We start from the raw sequence: 22,431 nt of genomic DNA, 5'->3' as shown, positions 1-22,431 counted from the left end.
CCCGAATCAAAACCCTACTTTAGTCGAAATGATCGAGGCATATAACAGAATCGGTACTGTAGATCATAAATTTGAAGCCATGGCTGCTGCTTTTGCAGCCATGCGCGGCCCGATGGGGCCAGGGAACTGCTATGGCTGCGGCAAACCTGGTCACCTGAAGAAAAATTGTCTAGCTACTAATGCTAGCGCTAAGCCCCGAGTCCCAGGAATTTGTCCTAGGTGTAAAAAGGGTCGTCATTATGCTAATCAATGTCGGTCTAAGTATGACTTGCAGGGACAACCAATCCAGGGAAACCGATCTCGGAGCGCGGGGCAACGACGCGCACAGACACAAATAACGCCGTCACCTTTCAACAATTCCCAAAGAGGAGCAGCAGCAGTGCCTCAAGTCTTCGCCCAGCAACAACCGGCAGCGCAGGATTGGACCTGGCAACCGCCCACACAGTAACGTTACTTGACTCCTCGGTTCACTTATTGTCAACAGATGTTTCGGGACCCTTACCCCCAAAAACACAGGCCTTATTGATAGGGAGGTCTTCTACGACATTATCTGGCCTTTTTGTATTACCAGGCGTTATTGACTCTGATAGTACCGAAAACATTAAAATCATGGCATGGACCCCGTTTCCTCCCTGCACGGTGCCGGAAGGCAGCCGTATAGCACAACTGATCCTTATACCCACAAGCAAAAATTGTTTAAATTTGGACCAGCTCCAACAAAGGAGGGGTGGGTTTGGTTCGACTGGGGACCCACAAATTTTATGGGTACAGTCTCTTTCTCAAAAACGACCTATGTGCCAATGTACCCTTATTCGAGGGGAACAAAAGGTAGTTTTGAATGGGATTATTGACACTGGGGCCGATGTTACAGTAATATCTCATGCTAAATGGCCGCCACTATGGCCGCTAACCAATACTCCACAAGCATTAGCTGGGATTGGCGGAACTGGTAAAAGCCTCCAGAGCCTGGAGCTGATCCAAATTCAGGGCCCAGAAGGGCGCACTGCTTCTGTCAAACCTTTTGTGTTACCTGTTCCCATGGTTTTATGGGGACGAGACGTGTTATCACAGTGGGGGATGACAATTCGTACCCATTTTTAGGTGGGGCCATTGAAATGCGCGACACCCTAAAATTAACCTGGAAAACTGATGCTCCTATTTGGGTAGATCAATGGCCCCTGCCTTTAGAAAAGCTTCGCGCCCTTCAGGAGCTGGTCACAGAACAGCTCGAAAAAGGACACATTGTGCCTTCTACCAGCCCATGGAATTCTCCTGTTTTTGTCATCAAGAAACAAACTGGCAAGTGGCGCTTGCTCCATGACCTTAGAAAAATCAATGACGCCATGGAAACTATGGGGGCCTTGCAACCTGGGCTCCCGTCTCCTACAATGATTCCCCGAGATTGGCATTTAACTGTTATTGATCTCAAAGATTGCTTTTTTAATATCCCCTTGCATCCAGATGATGCTCCTAAATTCACTTTTTCAGTTCCCAGCGTCAATATGCAAGCTCCATTGCAAAGATATCAGTGGGTTGTGTTGCCACAAGGGATGAAAAATAGCCCAACAATATGTCAATGGTATGTAGCCAAAGTACTTAGTCCTGTCCGGATCACAATGTCTGATGTCTTATTGTATCACTATATGGATGATATCTTAGTGGCTGCACAACATCACATGGTCATGGAGAAAGCTGTAGCCCTTGTCACGGCGGCCGTTAATTCGGCAGGCCTCTGTATTGCGCCAGAAAAAATTCAAAAAACACCCCCGTGGAAATATCTGGGCTGGCGCATAAGAGCCCAAACCATAGTTCCTCAACCTTTGCAGATACAGACCGATGTAAAAAACTTACACGATGCACAAAAGTTGTTGGGAACAATTAATTAGGTTCGGTCTTTGCTAGGGATTTCTAATACAGATTTGAGCCCTTTGGTTGAGTTACTCAAGGGAGACACAAATTTACGTTCTCAACGCCGTCTTAACCCTGAAGCTGTTGCCTCGTTACAGAAAGTTGCTACAGCCATCGCTTCTAGACAAGCACACCGGTGTGATCCCAATCTCGCTTTTTCTTTAATTGTTTTAAACCCGGCTCGACAACCCTATGCGTTAATATTTCAATGGGATTCACAAAAATCAGACCCATTGTTGATTATTGAGTGGGTCTTTTTATCTAACCAGTCCACAAAAACTATTTTGACACAATATGAGATGTTTGCTCACCTGATAATTAAGGCCAGACAACGATTGTTGATGTTATCAGGAACTGACTTTGCTTACATTTGTTTACCTGTGACAGCCATATATTTGCAATGGCTTTATCAACAATCAGACATTTTTATGTTAGCATTAGCAGGTTATATGGGCCAGCTTACATCCCACCCACCTTCACATAAACTGCTCAATGCTAATTTTTGTATAACTTCTAAACCGAAACGAAGTGATCAACCATTGCAAGCCCTTACTGTATTTACAGATGGATCTGGAAAATCGCACAAGTCAGTCATAGTATGGTGGGACGACCAACGTAAACGTTGGGATTCAGACATAGAAACAGTCCCTGGCTCCCCTCAGATAGTGGAACTAGCTGCGATAGTTCGAGTCTTTCGAAAATGGTCAACGCCAGTTAACATTATCACTGATTCAGCTTATGTTGCTGGAATAGTTGAGCGAGCTGAAGCATCTGTGCTACGTGACATTTTACACTCTGACTTATTTGCTTTATTACAAGAACTCGTTTTTCTCCTAGACTCTCGACCTTATCCCTATTTTGTTATGCATGTCAGATCGCACACTTCCCTACCTGGCTTCATTGCAGAAGGCAATCGCCGAGCTGATTTTTTGACATTACCAGTACAAGTGTTACCAGATCGTGTAGCTCAAGCTAGACTCAGCCATTCTTTTTTCCACCAAAATGCTGGAGGCCTTAAAAGACAGTTTGGCCTTACCTCCCAGCAAGCATCTAACATTATCGCTACATGCCCTGACTGCCAAAGATATTCTTTTCCGTCTATTGCGGGCGGAGTCAACCCTCGAGGACTACAAAGTTTACAGTTATGGCAAACCGATGTTACCCACTATTCAGAGTTTGGTAATTTGAAATATATCCACTCTTCCATTGACACCTTTTCAGGTGCTTTATTTGCTTCTTGTCATACAGGAGAAAAAGCACGTGATGTCCGTAAGCATCTTATGCGTGCTTTTGCTACATTGGGTATCCCAGTACAAATCAAAACAGACAATGGTCCCGCTTATGTCTCTAAAACAATACAAACATTTTTTGACTCTTGGGGTGTAACTCACACTACTGGCATCCCTCATTCTCCTACAGGCCAATCTTTAATTGAACGCTCCCATCAATCATTAAAACGTTTACTACAACAACAAAAAGGGGGAATAGGAGTTGCTACTCCTGAAGAACGATTACAGAAAGCCTTATATGTTTTTAACTTTTTGAATTGTTCTTTATTAGACAGCAATCCTCCAATAATCTGACATTTTAACACAAATGCTTCACTCGAGATGCGAGTTAAAGCTCCTGTACTGGTCCGTGATCCAGAAACGGGTAAGATAATGGGGCCTTATCCCCTTGTCACGTGGGGCAGAGGCTATGCTTGTGTTTCCACAGAGAGAGGTCCCCGATGGATCCCAGCAAAGAACGTGTGACCATTCCGTGAACCCTTACCACAAGTTTCGTCTGAAGATTCTGAACAATGCTTAGAAGAACCTCTCACAAAAGGAGCAGAACCTGAAGACTCGAATATTATAAATGAATAGTCGCTATATGCGTGAGTGCCACGAAGTACTCTCTGGGAAAGTTCTTTGCAACTTGTGCGGACACTGTGACCCTTGGGTGTTATGTGTATGTTATACTTGTAGCAAGGAGTGGTGGTGCCGCTTAACTCATTCTGGGCGTTGGTGTAATCTTTGCTTAAAGAAAGAATTTGATACAGTGAGACTGTTACTTATAACAGGGCATGAACCCTTAGGAAATAGCCGCCTTTTTGATTATCGCGCTGACTGGCAAAGAGTGGTTATTGAGAGGGCTAAAATCATACAAATTTGTGGTTTAGAATGTAGTAAAACTAATTTAGTACCTGCTATTTGGCTAGTCTCGAGAGAAGACTGGGAACGTACAAAGCAAAAGTGTGAAAAGTGGTTCGCCTGGAAAAGGAAAACCAAGCGATAGAACTGATCCTATAAAAGGAAAAAATGAAAATGATTAAGAGTAGCTCTAGCATGATGTGCCTCTTGACAGGTATCATTACCTCCATCCTCGTTAGCAGCACAAAAGCTTGGGAAACCCTCAAGCACATAGAGGATAGAAGAAACCTATGGGTCACTTGGGCAGAGAAAATCAATCAGAGTAGCCTTTGTCTCTCAATGGCTACTCCTTCTGACCCTTTTAGAACATGTTTATTAGGAATCCCTATTAACATGAGCCTGATGAACAACTCTACTATAACCCTTGACCCTTCTGTTGTCACATGTGGTGTCCGGCTCCTTGGTAGGACACCTCCGTGTTGTGACAGAAATAATATTACCTTTAACGCTTCTTCCCCCTTTATGTCATGCAATAGCTCTCTGTGTACCACAACTAGGGAAATACAGGAGTTTAACCTCTTAGGCTCTGCCCCCTCAGATCTATGTTTTTGGTTTAATTCTCATACTAGTCAAGATGATCCCGTTGATGTCACGTCATATAGGCCGTACAACGTGACAGCATATTGTCAAAGGAATGTTAGCCTTACAGCGGTCACGTCCAACGCAGGGCGGCTGCCAGAGGGAATGTTTTTAATTTGTGGTGATCGAGCTTGGCAAGGAATTCCTCGAAGTGCTAAGGGAGGGCCTTGTTATGTTGGCCGTTTAACACTGTTTACGCCAAGTATTACTAACATCTTTCAAGCCAACCGTACTTCAAGTTCTCACCGCAGAAAAAGAGCTCTTGTAGAACTAGGCAGTGATTGTAAGGATAATGTAGAACTCTGGCACCCTCCTGAAGTTATTTTAGCTAGCATATTTGCCCCCGGGATAGCTACAGCACAAGCACTGACACAACTAAGGAAATTAGCATGTTGGACCGGAAAACAGGTTAATATAACGACAAATATTTTGTCTGAATTAGCCAGTGACGTCCAAGGAATAAGACATGCCCTGTTACAAAATCGTGCCGCAATCGATTTTCTACTTTTAGCACAAGGGCACGGATGTAAAGAGTTTGAAGGGATGTGTTGTATGAACCTTTCTGATCACTCTCAATCAATACACAAACAGCTTTCCATTTTAAGAAATAATATGAAAAAACTTCGAGAAAGTAGTGATCCTTTTACAGATTAGCTATCTTCATTAGGTTTGTCTGGATGGTGGATTACAATTTTGGAAAAAATAGCTGTGGTAATAATAATAGTGTTGTTGTTAATTTTGCTTTTGCCGTGTGTTATGCAATGCTTACAGAAGCTGATAGCTAACTCTGTGAAACGAGTTCTTATGGTGCAACAAGAAGGGGGAAATGAAGGGAATGATTTGTTTAGTCCTGAAAGGACCTCCAGTGAAACTCACCTAATTGAAGGGGGTCTGTGGGAACTCATGAAGAACGGACCACAGGAGAAAGAACATAATGCAATACGACTAGTGGAGGTTTAGGCCACAAGGGCACTGCGACCTTGGGGCCTGTGGTTATACAATAACAGGATGTAGATCCGGTTATAACCGATACTGTCAGCAAGCATGAGACTGAGGCATACAGTGGAAAAGTACCGAAGCAGAACTTGTAACCCTAAGAAACGAAGTAAGCAGAGTGAAGAGGAACAGCAAATAAGGAACTTAGCTTTTGCAATATGTAACCAATGAGCTTTGTGCACGATTATCTTAGACTATGTATGCAGCCTTATAAAAGAAGCTTGTTAAGAACAATAAAGTAGATCTGATTCCACCTGACCAGGTCTCCGTTTCTCAATCGCGGCAGGAGACAGCCCATAAAGGGCAGGCAAGATATAGAAGACAGTTAGTCACAGGAGGTGGCAAAAGGAAGTTAGAGAAAAGGAATACAAGAATGTCATCAGATTATGCTGGATTTATGTCACATCCTATATATAGATCAGTGAGATTTTTTTTATATACTTATTTCACTGCCGTCTGGCAGTAAAGAACAGATGCTTTTCAGCAGAACTAGGAAGGACTTCGCTGATGCCATACAGAAACATTACAAGGCTTATAATGCTTCTCAAAAGGATTTTCACATGCTTTTCATCCACTGGTGGTCAAAGAAGAGCAGTGAGAGAATGGACGCACCACAACTACAAAGGGCACAGCTGATCTGCTGGGCAACACGCTGGTGTTCAGCTCTGTTATCATTGTTTCCTGAAACAAGTAGAGGACTGACAGCTGAGAGCACAGACGACAAGTCAGTGGAAGTATTCCTGCTGCTCAGTGTCTGCAACATTTTCTTGCATACAATTTACATTCACCTGTCTTGTATAATAGGATACACACCATCTTTGTTCAAGATTTTTTTAAAATTAAACATTTCAAAGATTATGTAATTAATTCTAGATGCATCCAAATAAAGATTTTAATTTTTTTTTACAGGAGTCTCCGTAGGAAAAGAAAAATTCATAATGCAGATATATGGATAAAAAACCCTCCTAGAACATCAGCCTTCGTGTTAAAATTAATTCCCAAATCACCAGTTCCAATTATTATGTTGTGCTCCTAGTCCACTGCTGATACCAATAGTTCTGACTGATCTGAAGAAGGAACTGATCAACAAGTTTCCTGATGACACTGACTCACTCTACTGAGTAAGCAGGACTGATGCTCTCCAGATGGAACTTCTTGAGCACTGCACAGGTCAACAGAACTTCCAAGTTTTATTTGTCTGATGAAAAAACGGCATGCACAAGAAAGAGCCATGATAACACTCCTAGGGACAAAACTCAGAAGAACTCTTCTTGATTGAAGGCACTTACAAGAAAAGAAAAGCTGAAAAAGCAACTTTAAAATACTGTGTTCAATTTTTTAAAATGTTAGAAAATTGAGTGTTTCCAAGAGAAATATGAATGCATTAAGAACCGTGGCTGAGCAAGTTAAAGACAGAAGACAAAATAAACAAACAGCAGACACACAGCCACTGGAAATTTCACTGATCAGTCCTATACCTGTTGGAAACATTTACCTTTTAAGGAACATTCACCTGACATTAGTCTGCCAACTAGCTAGGAAAGATAAAAATATTTTGGTGATAATTCTCAAAAAACACAGGTTTTAAATTCTGTGTGGTACTTAGTTACTAGCTAGGGTTAAACTACAACACAAGAAAAGAATGGCACCTGAAACAGGCAAGACAAGGGGTGGGGGGAGGAAAAATGAAGCAAGGGCATCATGCAGAGCCCAGCGCACACAGAAATCATGGAATAAAATCAGGTATTACAAGTGAAAGATGGGCTCCAGAAAGATGAAACAAGTTTTCATGCCAGAGTTGATCACAACATGCCTCTGGCAGGGCTGAGCAACAATGTGATACTTAATACCAGCACTGCAGCAACAAAGAAAGGCAGCATTTTTAATCTAAGGACACTGTTAACAAATCTGATACTCGAGTCAAATGTATCACAGGCAGTTTGTATAAATTAAAAAAAAAAATTAGAAATAACAAAAAAGACCAACGATCCCAAAATATAACTGAAATTGCTGCACAATTAATAGATTTTTATGATCTGCAACTTGCAATATACAAAAAAAAACCTCATAGCATGAATTTATAGCTACAAATGACTTTTTAGGCACAAAAGGTACGTGTGATTGGTGCCACAATAATCCTAGGCATGCTTTACCTATCAACAAGAAGTAATTTCCAGACAAGCTTAGGGATACCTCATTTGCAGTCTCACTGCCTGACCAATTAAGAGAACTGCAGCACAATGTTGCCCCTAAAGTAGCTACAAAAGAAAAAGAAAAAAACATCTTGACATTGAAGTTAAAGCCAGGTAACAATGTGGTTAATTATGAGGTAGTGTAACTGAGGAGAGAAGGCAATCCAAGAGGCCAAACACTGCAGGTTTGCAATACGGACTTCCACAGGCAAGTTGTCCTTCAAAGATCCTAAGTGCTGGAAGAAAAACACTTAAACAGCACATACACGCTACAATAGTTTTACTGTCCTCCTTTGTAATGGTTTCCAGTTCTGTAACCAAATTAACCTGTTTTGATTCCCATTTTCACCTTTTGTTGGAAAATTTCAATTTTAGTTGGTCAATTTCATCTTCATATCAGGATAAAAAGTCCACATAAAGCAACGTCAGTAGAAAAGATAGCATCCCAGACTGCCAGCACCCTACAACAGGTTTAGCAATCCAAGGTCTTGGGAAGGAGGAAGTATTTTCTCAATAAGGACAAAGGGCTGTCTGAAGCCTGTTTTACCAGCTTGCAGATACAAGTCATTCTGGGCATGCCAAGTGGTCTTTGCCAGGAAGACACTAATCTGATGTCCTGGTTTCAGCTGGGATAGAGTTAATTTTCTTCTTAATAGCTGGTGCAGTGCTGTGTTTTGGATTTGGTGTGAGAAAAATGTTGACAGGACACTGATGTTTTTAGTTGTTGCTGGGTAATGTTTATATTAAATCAAGGACTTTTCGGTTTCTTAGGCCCTGCCAGCAAGAGGGCTGGTGAGGCACGGGAATTTGGGAAGGGGACACAGCCAAGACAGGTGACCCAAACTAGCCAAAGAGGTATTCCATACCATATGACATCATGCCGAGTATATAAACTGGGGGAAGAAGGAGGAAGGGGGGACATCTGGCATTATGGCGTTTGTCTTCCCCGAGTAACTGTTAACGTGTGATGGAGCCCGGCTATCCTGGGGATGGCCGAACATCTGCCTGCCCATGGGAAGTGGTGAATGGATTCCTTGCTTTGCTTGTATACATGGCTTTTTTCTTTACCTATTGAATTGTTCTTATCTCAACCCTCGAGTTTTACACTCCTTTCCGATTCTCTTCCCCATCCCTCTGGGTGAGGAGGAGTGAGTAAGTGGCTGCGTGGTACTTGGTTGCCAGCTGGGGTTAAACCACAACATCTGATCACAAAAAACATCTTGTATCTCACTTGAAAAGGGCAATCATTCCCTCCTTTTGGTGGATAAGGGCATTATGAACCTTTCTACCTAAGCTGCTTTTGAAGATTTCTTTGCAAAGACAACTGGGAGCCAGCTTTCTCAATGTTTATCTTATATGACAAAAGAAAGAACATAAAAGTTGTTCAATACCAATTCTCACCACTAAAAACAAAAATTAAACTTTCATGAACCATTCTACATCACTTTGTCAATACCTCTGTTCATTCTAAAGCAAACTGCTTATGTGAGCTGTATAGGCAGGGAACATACACATCAGCTGGAGCCAGAAAGTCACAGTACTATGTCTATATACCAGTTTGGAGTGAGGTGAATGCTTGCAAGCACACACATATTCACTCTCACTGCAAAGTTTGGACCCTCTCCATTCAGCCAAATGCCAACACAAGAGAGCACTCAAACCCTACATATCACTTAGAGTATTTCACTCCAGAATACTTTGCAACCATTCTAGTTACGGTGTCTAGCAAGCCCTTGATGATCAATAGTCAACTGGCTAAGTCCCAGAGGACCTGCTCCCTCTTGGAAGAGGCTAATGTTTCCTGACATTGGCACAGAGTATGAGGGTAGGAATCTTTCAATGTCTTCACTATGTCACTGCTCATTTCATTACATAAGCTGATGACTGCTTCAGGAGTAGCCTGCAGTGATAAAAGCTCAGAGAATGTCTTTTTTGCCTTTTAAAAGAACTCTGCTTTTTAGGGAGAGCTAAAATTTGCTCATACTGTGTCTGCCACTTTCACCACTACCCAGCAGCAGCTTGCTGAAAACACAAAGATGCCATGCTGCTTGTTTTAGAAAACTATGGCAGATCACGCTCAAGAATTACCCATTTACTCACAGCACTTTGGCATTCATGGGCATGACTCACTCTACTCAGAAATTCCCCTACTAAAACCATTTGAAAACAATCTTCTGATGCAATAAAAAGTTCAAATTTACAACATTGAAGTCTTTTAAACCCTGGATCCAGTTTGCTTCTCTTTTTTCACCTTAAGAGGGAAGATAGGCTGGATATGTTCAAAGAAAGGAAAAATAATGGTCAGATTTACAGGTGGCAGCACAGAGTAAAACAAAGATTATTTAGCCTAGAAAGAGGATTAAAAAGGATACAGCTGAGTCCTTTCTTTCAACCCTTTCTCAGAGATCAATGTCATAAAGTCCCTAACAGCTAATGTAATGTCAGCCACTGGAATCCCCAGCAGCAGGGCATTACAGCCCAGCAACTGATTTTTTTTCAAAGGAAAGGATAATAATATAGGCATCATCAGAATTTAACCACACCAAAACAAAGTCTGACATTGCAGCATATTAGCACAGACACAACCTTCTCAATGTTCAAAAGTACATTGGGAATAAGAGTTAGAGGAAAAGAAGAAAAAATAGGAAGAGAAAGAAAAGTACATTAGCGTTCCCTTCCATAGTCACTGAAGTCAGTGGAAAGACCAATATCCTGAACTGCTCAAGCAAGAATTGGTTGATATTCAAGCCACAGGAGTTAATTGTATTTTGCCACTGGTTTTCATGCAGACAGAACTTTACCACTTTACAACTGCCTTCATGCGAACAGTTATTGACCAATCTATTTCTGTCCACCATCCTGCAATAAACATGCAGGAATTAGTCCCAACTACTATCATTTTCATTCATAAATAGTAGTAAAATAAGGAACAGTGAAGCATAGCTCCGGTCAAGTGAGATTTTTATTATATTCCAAGTATTTATGGCAGGACAGTCTTCTTGGAAAACTTTCAGCATTCTGCTGGTTCTTTTTCTTCTCTTAAATAGCAAAGAATGTTCTACTGCTTGTAAAAACCCTCCATCATTGCACAACTAGGGACGAAAATTATGGAGAGATTTAAAAAAGTGACGAGGTGAGCGGAATTAAAGTTCAACTTCCCTATTACTCTGCAAAGGACTTTTAATTACATCCAATAAAAATATGATTAGGTTTAAAAATAAAAGAGAACTAAGTATAAAATAATAGTGTTCCACTAATTTTACTTTTCAAAATTAATGTTGCTGCACCTTCTATTTTTCTTTGAAGAAATGTCAGGCAGAAATATCAAACTGTCCTCAGGGACAAATGACAGCATCTGAGAGTTAAGAAGAATCCCATGCTCAAATGAGTTAGTGTACTACTATTCACTAGGGAGCAGTGTATTACAAGGAACAATGTAATAAAAGGCTTTTTTTAATATTAGAATATACCTCTATATATCAACAGTGGCAACAGTGTCCGAATAGCTCCAACATCTGACAATTTGTAACCAGGCTTCCCAGCAATCTACTCTTTATGACAGCCTTAACTATACATTTTCCAACACATGAGGTAGGATAAAATAGAGTTGCAAGCATGAAGAACTTCAAAAATTACTAAAATACTGTATAGCAAGAAATTCTATATTGGTACAAATTATTAGCAGGCAAAATGGTCCACTGGATGAGGATAATCAGAGAGAAAATATTCCTAGCTGCACCAGAGACTTATTGTATGACCTTGAGCAAGTAATTTACATTTCTCTGCCCAAACTTTCCTAACATAAAAAGCAAAAGGACAGTAACGCTTGCCAATTATTGCACAGACATATGAAATCTATGGCAAAAAAGCATTTCATTAATAACTGAGAACCTTCATTTTGTTCTAGAAAAACTTTGCCTTTATAAATTCTTAGTATGGATGCTAACTTTTAGCCCAAAGGACTGAGATCATCTCACGAGACTTTCCCCTCTGATATGCGAAAACCTGCTAAGGCCCCATGTGTTCCTTCTCAATTTTACAGCCAAGAAGCAGATTTCCAGAGATTCTGAAGTGTTAGGGACACAGAGGTAAAAGTCTCCTCACTCAAATTCAACCTATTTTTCGTATCATTTCTCTTCACGAATGTGACTAGCACTGGGATGAAACGCAGGAAAAAAAATTTACTAAAGCTGTTTTCGCTTGCACTATTTCTGCATCTCCTTTCAAAGAACAGGGATAACTTGAAGAAATTCATCAAAACAAAAGAAAGTTTGGCTAATAAGTTAAAATTACACTGGACTCTCTACTGATCTACATGTGCAAACATGGGCGTATAGTGATTAACTTGTTTCAGCCACAAGATCAGCAATCCACTATTAATGTGGAACTCCATATAAAAGCTTACCCCTGACAAATAAGCACCACAAGTTTGTAATTTCCAGAAGACAACATGTGTTTATTTAAAGGATGTGATACAAACAGCAAACAAAACTCTAGCTCCGTGACTAGGTTTATACAGGTGAACTACTGCAGGTCACAAAACTTCGGGTTTTGTTTTCAAAACGTTTAGGGGGTTTAGGGTCAGAAAGCAAGGAAAAACCAATCAGGTTGCTTCATTCTTCATACCTCCTCCAGCAACAAAAATTACCTTATTTAAATATTCAGTTCCATAATGCAATACTACACTGCTTAAGATTAATTAGAGGAATAACTACCCTTAAACATAATGCATTTTCAGGTGATGCTTATTCTTACCTGGCAAGTTCTTTAATTAAGTTTGCAATGCGTCTCTTGTCCTCAGGACACAAATCCTTTAAAGAAGCACTCTTCATTCCTCCTTCATTAGTTACCTGAAAATTTAAAAGTAACATTATAGATAGTACTCTTTAAAGCAGAACCAATATTTCATGAGATATTAAAAGCACTTCAAGGCCTAATAATTAGAAGTTGAAAGTAGACAAATTCCAACTGGAAATAAAATACATATTTTTAAAAATATAAGTATAGTTCAGTAAAACAGATTACCAAATTGTGGAGATTTTTTTGAAAACACTTGTAATTCAAATGCAAGCTGCTAGCTTCAATACTAAATGTATAGGATAAAGTTTTAAGGCATAGACTATTCCCTGATTCATAAAGGGCAGGAGGTTCTCGTGACTTGAAAATCTAGTGCAGCAATACCAAACTTTACCTTAGCATCCTAAAATGAAAGAGCAAGGGAAAAAAAATAATCTGCCTTAGTGTTTGACTAAACCAGGGGTCCTCAAACTACGGCCCGCAGGCCAGATACGGCCCCCGAGGGTCCTCAATCCAGCCCCCGGTATTTACAGATCCCCCCGCCGGGGGCTGGGGGGGGAAACCAAGCAGCCACAGATGACTGCCTGCCACTTCATCTGCGCGCCAGCCCCCTGTTTAAACAGGTTGAGGACCCCTGGACTAAACCATCCAAAACAGCAAAAATGAGTGTGATATATTGTTAGTAGATGCTAAGTCCTTATTTCAGAGGATTTTTTTTTAATATACAGAAAAGTACACACCCTTTCACATTTCACTATTGTTTGTTTTCCATCATTTATTTGCTACCTTCGTACTTATTAATTCTAAAACAATCCTTTAACATACTCCAGTACTTCAGCTCCTTCGATGCATTCCTTGATCACACAGAGAACGGCAGCGTTTGTTACCCGTGTCCACCAGAGGGCATATTGCTGTTCGTGTTCGCCACAGTCCCGTGTATTATTGACGTTATTGGCATTACCCGGTTTGGGTGTTTCCAAGCAGGAAACAGTTTCAGTTCTAAATTGTTTCTATTTATCAAAAATTTCTGTCATTGGTGTCTCAGTTCGCCAGTGCTAGCACTAAGCACAAAATAAGAATCCCAAGACGAAAGCAGCAGTAAGAGCTATATTACTCTGCCCAAGATTTTGACAAGTTTAAGTATTTCCACTAATCTGACGTGGTTTTAGCTTAGATTTTTACAGACTTAAAAATACTACAATCCTCCCCGAGTGCTTAACATGAGATACAAGCACAAATGCCTCGCAGTTTGGCCAAGTTAACACAATACAGCACAGAACAACCTCTGAGCACAGAAAGCAAACACCGGGCTTCTCTCCCCTCCTTACCATTATGGGCAGCTGATCTACACACGTAAGAGAGGAAGTACCCCCTTCCATTCTTAGCTAACTGCTTCTTGAACAGCGGTTTGAAACACTTGAAGGTCTATGTTGCTTCTGAATAAGGTGGTGATTTTACACAGACTTATGTGTAGCCACCTGACCCTTCAGGTGCTATTTACAGTCATGCAAAAGGAGAATGTCTTTAACTTAACTGAATTCAAATTCAACTATGGTTGAAAGATTTCCATTTCCCGTGCTAAAAATGTCTGAAAACTATTTTTTTGGCAGCTAGGTGACGGAACTTCTTTAAGAAAAATAAAGAGTTACAGGACATTTTTCACTCAAAAAAAAAAGAGGCAGAAACTTGGTTACATTAGTGAAGGAGATTTTAACAGAAGGTACCTCAAGCTATTACCTAAACCTACATATATACTCGTCAGACAAACGTTTGTGGGATGAAGGGCGAAATCTGAAAAGTTAGTCTGTGCTTTTGTGTCACCCACAGATATGGATAGATGTCAGATAAAAAATTCTCAAGGCAGACTTGAACCATAACAAATGTCAAAATGAAGCTGTGGAATTATTCACAGGGACACTGCACCATCAAAACAAGACAACAAATGAGACAGAGGCTTTTTCCAGATTTCTGTCCTTTCTACACAGCTCAGTTTCGTAACAGAAAACAGTTTCATAACTCAGTATTTTCTGGATGAAATGTACTACATAAATGGAAGATCCTCTTCAGAAACCACATCTCAGAAGATGACAATTTGCATGACAGCAGACAACTTCTGTCAAATGGGAAGTAGGAAGATGGGAAATTTTGGTCAAGACCAGTATAGCAAACCACTGATTTATTAAAAGTACCAGAAGAGCTCCAGAGCTAACAAGACCTTTTCGAAGTCCTCTCCAAAACACTCATCTTCCTTTGTGGTGTTCAAGTCTATCTGAATGAAGAAAAGGTAAATCAGTTCTGCCAAGATTCATATTAGAGCAAAACTCAAGCCATTCTCTTCAGAAGAGGATCCTGGTAAATCATAACGGCAACCTACCTACCAGCACAACAGTGTGTTGAAATGATCAGCACTCCCTAGACATGCACACAACAGCTTGAAGCAAATTAGTTCTGTTTGTGATGAAAACTCCTTGAAGAAAAATTTTGTGAAGTCTTTTTCTTTCATAACAACTAAAATTTATTTGTTCTGTTTGTTTCAATCCAGAGCTTATCTTCAAAGTTAAGAGTACAAAATTTCCATAAGGATTTGGCAAGGTAAGAGAAAAACAGAAGGTTAGAAAAGAGAAAAAGCTTTGAACACATTATATTGTCAACTTTATAAAAGCACATTTGAGTCTTCAACCACAATTTCACATATTAGGCATTATAGAAAGAAAACAAAGACCATTTCTACCCCATCAGTTCTGACAGGGAAAAAGGAGTTAAAATTCTCTAAACAACAAGCAATGTAAACACCACATCATGAAATAAAACGGATTTTAATGTGACTTATGAAGGCATCTATGAGGCAGCGGGCTTGTAGATACCTATGAAGAGATGCTTCTACATAAAGCTTCTGCATAATGGGGACTATGTGTGAAATTTCTTAATAACTTAAGGACATCATTTGCAAAGTGGAGGTACATACCAGCCTCCTGAAAGCAAGTACAGATAAACAGAGAAATGGAAAGAGATGCGTCCAGGAGGAGCCCTAAAAATGACACAGGTTATTAGTGTCATGCTGAAGGATTCGAAGGGCAATGACACTGTCAAAGCAATGAGAATCGAATGATCTGTCTTCACATCAATTTTGAATGTACATGTGAGGCACACAGGATTTACTCAGCACACAGAAGACAGAGAATGACATCTTAGCCCAGATGAAGAACAAAAATCAAATTCATGACAATACAACAATTCAGAAGCAGTCAGAAGTTTTATATCCTCCCACTTACAGGCAGAATTCCAAACCCTAGAGTGACTTACAGACTTGTCCAAGATGGCTGCTAGGCAAGGGACTTAACAGTACTTGAATGACTTACCGTCACAGTACTATACAAATAGTGTTAGAAAAACTGTATCTCTCAACAGATTTCTGAATATCACAATACAGAATAATCTTCCAAAGGAAACCCTGCAGATAGGAAATTTCTAATGCAATAAACTGTAGCAAAAGCATCACCTATTGTCACAGTAGACCAGCCAATTCAAAGCAGAACCAAAGATAAAAGCCAACTGACAAAGCTACTCCTACTTTTCACACACTTTAAATTTTTACTGTCAAAAACAGGAAGTGATTTTACCTTACTAATATAAGCAGCTACAGCAAAAAGGTCTCTATTACAGGTCTTGTTTCTAAGTGGCATGACTAGAACAATGAAACTGAATACACTGAAACACAACTTCTTGCGTGTTTATCTAGTAACTCATAGATTAGGAGCTACTTAAAGTTACTCTCTCTCTCCCCCTGTACACATACACACATAGAAAAAAATATATAATCTGTTTTACATAGCCTCAATGACATATCACTTACATAAATCAGGCACATTCATCCTTTGTTCCCCTTAAAGGGGCAAGCAATCTCAGTGGAAAAGTAATTTTTGCCATCAAGCCATCAAGTCAGTGGTCAAAAAGTGTAAGAAACTGCAAAAATAATAGTACTCTAAAACTGTTTAAAGTTTTCAACCTCAATATTTTATGCCATTTCTCTGCTATGGGCACTCTCAAGAGCAAGAAAAATTTGCCTTTACTGACCTGCTGCCCTGTCAGATCTCCTGTGCTTCTAACAGAATCCATGGAAACAGACGCAACAGCTACAGGCACCTTTAGGTCAGCTTTACTTTTCTGATATTTTGGCAAATTCCTTGTTCTTAAATTTCCTTTTGTAGACACTCCTGTAAATGGAAGAGAAGCAGAATACACAGATTATAAAGCCAAAAGGGACCAAGATTTCCACAAAGGCATCCCTGCCTTAGCAGATCTTTTCAAAAAGATAAGCATTTCATAAACATTTGCAGTTCCCCCCAGCCTCTCACTCCATATAAAATTTATTAAGATGAACATATTAGCAGAAAAAGAGGTGCACAGCACTGAACTACACCCAGCCACAATGACCATCAAAGTAAATTCTGAAACACACATCTTCTGACTGAGGTCCAATGAAAAAACCTGTGTTTAAGATGCAAAAGCCTAAAACTGAGCTTCTGCTTTGACACTCAAAGACAAGGAACCATGCAGCAGTAATGCTGTTAAAAGTACCACTCATATGATAAAATACAATTTTTTTCTGTTATACATCCAACTTACTGATTGCTCAGGCTAATTGTTAGTTACATTCAGTACCAAGCATATGAGTAATGTAATACTCCAGTGCACACTCCACAGATCATCTGTAAAAAGCTTCCTGCCATAATTAGTTCACCGCTACCAATGGTAAAAACATGGAAGCACTGAAAATCTTGGTGCTGCAATTATGAAGTACCAACACTGACACTAACACCTAAACCAGATGAAAGCCAACAGCCAGGAGTTTTGACTGTTCAGAAGTACAAGAAGTTTTGAAGAAAAAATGTTGATTTTACACTAGCAGCTGATAAATTGCATGTATTTGGGTAATAAATCTCAGAAGCATACCAGCAATTCAAGTGAAAGAACTGCTTTAACATCTCCATGCTTATACACAAGGGAAAACAATGTTTCTAAAATTCTCTTCCACAAAAGTGGAAGAATACTTCCCAGAGTGAATCCATTTCTGCCATTTAGGATCACTGATTTCTTTCCACAGCATGGAGTACAATGATCTGACACGGCCTGCTTTGAACTATGCTAGCTACAAAACACACGCAGAGATTTTTAATAGAGCTGTTTGGCCAGCAGTTTTTGAAAGTAACCATGCTACTCGAAACCCAGAGTGTAGGATTCCTCAAAATTTATAACTGCTAAACATACCCTGGACACACACACAACTTCACTATAGAGTTAAGCAACCCCAGACATGTTTTCAGGACCTAGTGTCACTGCAAAAGCTGTGTTTGAAAACAGTTGGAAAATTCGAAGGGGGGCTAAGAACACCCATCTTTTCCCCAAGGATGTACACAAGCACTCAGTAAATCAAGGTCAAGAGAACTAATAAAAAAATAATGATTTTATTCTTTAGACAGTGAATCTTCATTTTAATTGATCTCTTCAAAATTTACAAAAGACTTGGGTATCTCTAATGCTTCAACATTCTTTGGAGACCACATCAAAAATTCAGCTTACCTTACAGATTGGATAAAATTATGCTGTACCTAAAACAACTCCCCTGAAACTTCATCTTACGCCATACACTTATCTAAGCAGCAAAGCATAAATACTCTGCTATACTCCTGTTTGTCCCATTACAACATGTGATGTTATGTATGTTTCACACTTTGTATGTTTCACACATAAGTACGCAAACCATGTACCTGAAAAGACATTGCAAAGTTTAGCATTCACAGGAAAAACCTTTGTTTACAGCTACTAGATCATACCTGAAACAGGTATCATCGGCTGTTCTTCATCAGAAACTGCATGTGGCTTTGTTAAAGGTAATAAACAAAAAAGACCAAGCTTGGCCCTTCAAACAGAACTATGAAAATAAGTATTTTGGCTCTTAATTTTAGAAGACCGTTGATATAAAAATGAACTGGCAACACTTTGGGAGCACCAAAAGGAAGTAAAACTTGACTAGAAAAAACAAACACATAGATTGCTAAAACAAAAAACATTACTCCTTCTTCACTGTGCATTAACTGTCAGCCTGTAAAGATTATCTTAGAGGTCACCTTCACAAAAGATCCCAGGGACCAGCCCCAGTTACAAGTCCAATTACTAAGATAATGAAGTAATAATGTGTATTTAAATTAGAGTAGGTTAACATTATATAAGGAACCTCTTGATACATAGGGAATAAATTCTGAAATAGTGTATATTCATACTGTGATTAAATACATTTCACACAATATATGCTAAGAAACATAAATGAGGGTAACAGCAAAAGGTTTCAAAGGAAGTCAGTCATTCTCATCTGATCATCACATGTTGAGTAACAGATGAAAGCCTGAGAAATTATTTCCTTCAAGAAATTTCAAGAACTTTCAAATAACCCACGGCTTTAACTACTGAATTATTTGACCACAGAAAACACTCTAAAAAAAAAAAATCACAAAGAACTGGGCACCATATTATTTGTGCTATGGTAGCAGTCACTGAACTTGAATCTTCACCTCCTACAAGTCACTAAAAATAGGATTCAACACAATTCAGGGAAGGGTGTAAGCTATAGTGTCTTTCTTAAAGCAACAGTTTCATTTTGCTGAACATAAAGATTTTTATTCCCACAGAAGTAACTAACATTATACTAAACAAAAGCACACAGTACAAAATTCTGTTCCGCTATCTTTTGTTCATACCCCTTTACTTTACTCAGCCTTCTAAGGTTGGCCAATTAACACAATTACTTAATTTCTGTACTGCTTACAGATAAATGCATTGTCTTCATACAATAAAGCCAAACGGTGAAAATATTTCAATTAACCTACACTAACTTTTGCCTTAACTAAAATTTGATTTTGATAGTATAATCTCAAAACCTTAATTTAATCAATTACCACACGGTGGAGAAAACTATCAACAGCCTAGAAGCTTCACCCTGTGGACAGGAACTTCAAATTCAATCAATACCCGCTATCCATCACATAACTGGAATCTGTCACACTGGAAGGGCTTGATCACACACTCACTTGTGATCTTGTTGATCCACTTTATCACTAGTAAACAATTATCACTCATCAGTCTTACATCAGTTTGAGACTAGTGCTAAGTACTACAAAGCCATCTCTCTCTACCAATGCTAAAAGCACTTTTGATCTGTAAACTGCAGCCTGCTATCTCTAGCTAGCTGTCACAATGCATTGTAGGGTTGTGCCATGAACCAGGTGAGGAAGCTGAATAAACTCTGAAGGTAAAGCACTGCATCCTCTCTTTCCAAAAAGCACCAAAGTAGATCAAAAGTCCACGTCTGGATCACAGCCCAGCCCAAACAGCAATCTGCAGGACACCAAGGACAACATCTTCAACTCATACAAGAAACAACAAACTTCAGCACAGGTGATTGCTTTCTGAACTGACATATGGTTGATCTCTGTGTCAACACATAGCTATAGAAAACAAAACAGGTTTGCCTAAACAACATTTGGCTTCTGAAGTTTGCCTCTAGTATCAGTACTGTGGTGGATAGATACCCTAATAGCAAGATGAAAAAATTAGTCAAAGCTGTTGCTGTTACGGCCCCCCAGCTACCTGGATCACTCTCCCTCTCCAATACAGCCTACTGTATTAGAAAGAAACAAAGCCAGATCAGCTCACCTTAATCAACTGGACTGAAAATTGCAGTGACTCAGAAGCTGATTCATAAACAGGTCCAACATCCTTGTCTCAACAGTGAAAGACTGGGGACAGTACATCAACCATTTAACATCAGTCCCCTGCCACATGCCTCTCAAGGCTCCCAGCAAGGTGACTATACACATTACAAACCTTGTACCACCACAGCTAACATTCAAGGCAACAGCAGAGACAGTCATACAGGCAAGAGAGAAAACTGAACACCTTATGATGCTGAATGACTCCCTTACAGCAACAGTGCATCTGCCTTGCTATGCCGTATCTATTCAGCAATTCTAGAGAGAAGTTCAGTTTTCCAAAGCTATTAAACCAATGCCAAATCTCCCAAATTTCCCACCCTCCTTTTTTGAAAGCATCCACTATAACGGCTCTCATGTCATATGCATTTCTTAAGTTTAAACTTTTCTAAGATCAGAGGTAACACTACCTACTACCAAAAATATGTGAAATGGAAATGGTTGTCAGGAAAAGCATCATTCTTTGTAATATCACAATGTATGAGGCCACTGCTGGATTCAAGAAATCATATTTAATCATTGGAAACAACCTGTCAACCCGGTAGTTTTATATATATATATATATATATATATATATATATATATATATTATAGTGATATAAAGACAGTCATTACAACTGCATCAACACTTCCACAACTAAACAGAGTAGTTTCAATGTGGCAATAAATCTGAAATGTGACTACCATCACAGGAAAAGTTGTAGAAAGTTGGGGGTTTTTTAACACAAATGGTAAATCATAACAATGTGCTCCCTGAACAGTCCATTGGATTGTTGGCCCATTTCATTTGTGCATTGTTTTCCAGTGAATGTGCAACCAAACATAAACATAAATACAAGAGCACACATGCATCAACCACTTCTCAATCACTTCTAGCTGATGCTGAAATCCACTCTTAGCGTGAGCAACAGCAATGCTTCATGCCCCTCATATCTACAGCTAAATTATCACTCCTAAATTTCCACCAGGCCAGACTGTCAGTTCCATCCTAATGTCTTCAAGTACCTGAGCCTCTAATTCAGTCACATGAGCCCAAACATCCATGCCAATTCCTTTGGGTTCTCTGGACCATGCAAATGCATCTCTCTCTAGCCAGGCTCCTACAGGCTGAATCCCCAACACCACAGCCACCACCTACTCCAGTCCATGTCCACCACCATGTCCAGCCCCATGTAGTCTCCCACAACTGAAGCTGACATCTCCTGCTGACGAGACCACCAGAGCCTCCCACTTGCCCCTTACAGACAGAGCACTGCAGCCTCCACACCCCCCCACATACTTACTGTAAATGTTATGCCTGTATTCAAGCTTAGATGACAATCACAAAAGACAAGTCTTTTTCTTGCTACATCTTCAGCCTCTAACCTGTATCTCTCTATTAATTCCCTTGCAAGTTTCCATAAGCTGGACCCAGCTTCCCTGTTTCCCACATACTTACTTCCCCCAGGGCTTCATAGCTAGGTCACACAGGAGGTGGACACACAACACCCACCCCCGCCTCCTGCAGGCCACCTTTGCTTTTAAATCCCACGTTAACGCTGCAGTCCCCCCACACAAGCACACGCTCAACCTCTCTGCCCAGGCTGAGCTCCCCCACACTCGTGAGCGGAGCCCCCAAACCTCCCGTGCCACGGCCACAAAACCTCACCCGCCCACCACCCCGCACCAGCTCCAGCCTTCCCTACACCAAACCCCAACGCCCACGCCCCTGCCTCCTGCCCTGACAGGCCGCCCCCGCCGCCGCTCACAGCCAGCACCCTCCCGCGCCGCTCACTTCCACGCCCCAGACCCCTACCCCCGCGTCCCTGCCCACAGGCCGCCCACCCAGGTTCCCTCGCCACGGCACAGCCCCGCCGCGGCCCCCCGCGCCCTGCAGAAGGATACTGTCCCGACTCCAATAAGCGCCTCCACCCGACCCAGCGGCCACCTCCGCCATCTTGAAACAACCGCCACTCCCAGAGTGCCCCCCGCGGCCCCCCCGGCGCTCGCCGCCCATTGGCT

The 22,431-nt window shown here is 40.5% G+C and overlaps 1 protein-coding gene across 2 annotated transcripts in view; it reads right to left on the bottom strand.

The window, feature by feature from the left end:
- Positions 1 to 22,375, bottom strand: part of KIAA1328 (KIAA1328 ortholog) — a 188,001-nt gene extending 165,626 nt beyond the window's left edge. The window contains exons 1-4 of one of the 2 annotated variants that reach the window (XM_040579275.1): positions 22,315 to 22,375; positions 18,499 to 18,534; positions 16,739 to 16,878; positions 12,623 to 12,717 (exon numbers count right to left, since the gene is read on the bottom strand). In XM_040579275.1, the coding sequence (XP_040435209.1) occupies positions 12,623 to 12,717; positions 16,739 to 16,878; positions 18,499 to 18,534; positions 22,315 to 22,366 (323 nt within the window). In that variant the 5' untranslated portion in view covers positions 22,367 to 22,375. Of the gene's footprint in view, positions 1 to 12,622; positions 12,718 to 16,738; positions 16,879 to 18,432; positions 18,535 to 22,314 lie in introns of those variants that run through there. The other variant, XM_040579276.1, reaches the window with a different exon arrangement.
- Between the last annotated feature and the right edge of the window lie 56 nt (positions 22,376 to 22,431).

This window comes from Falco naumanni, chromosome Z, assembly GCF_017639655.2.
Source record: "Falco naumanni isolate bFalNau1 chromosome Z, bFalNau1.pat, whole genome shotgun sequence".
Taxonomy (NCBI): domain Eukaryota; kingdom Metazoa; phylum Chordata; class Aves; order Falconiformes; family Falconidae; genus Falco; species Falco naumanni.
Note: the sequence above shows the minus strand (reverse complement) of the source record. Positions and strands in the feature narration are given on the sequence as shown.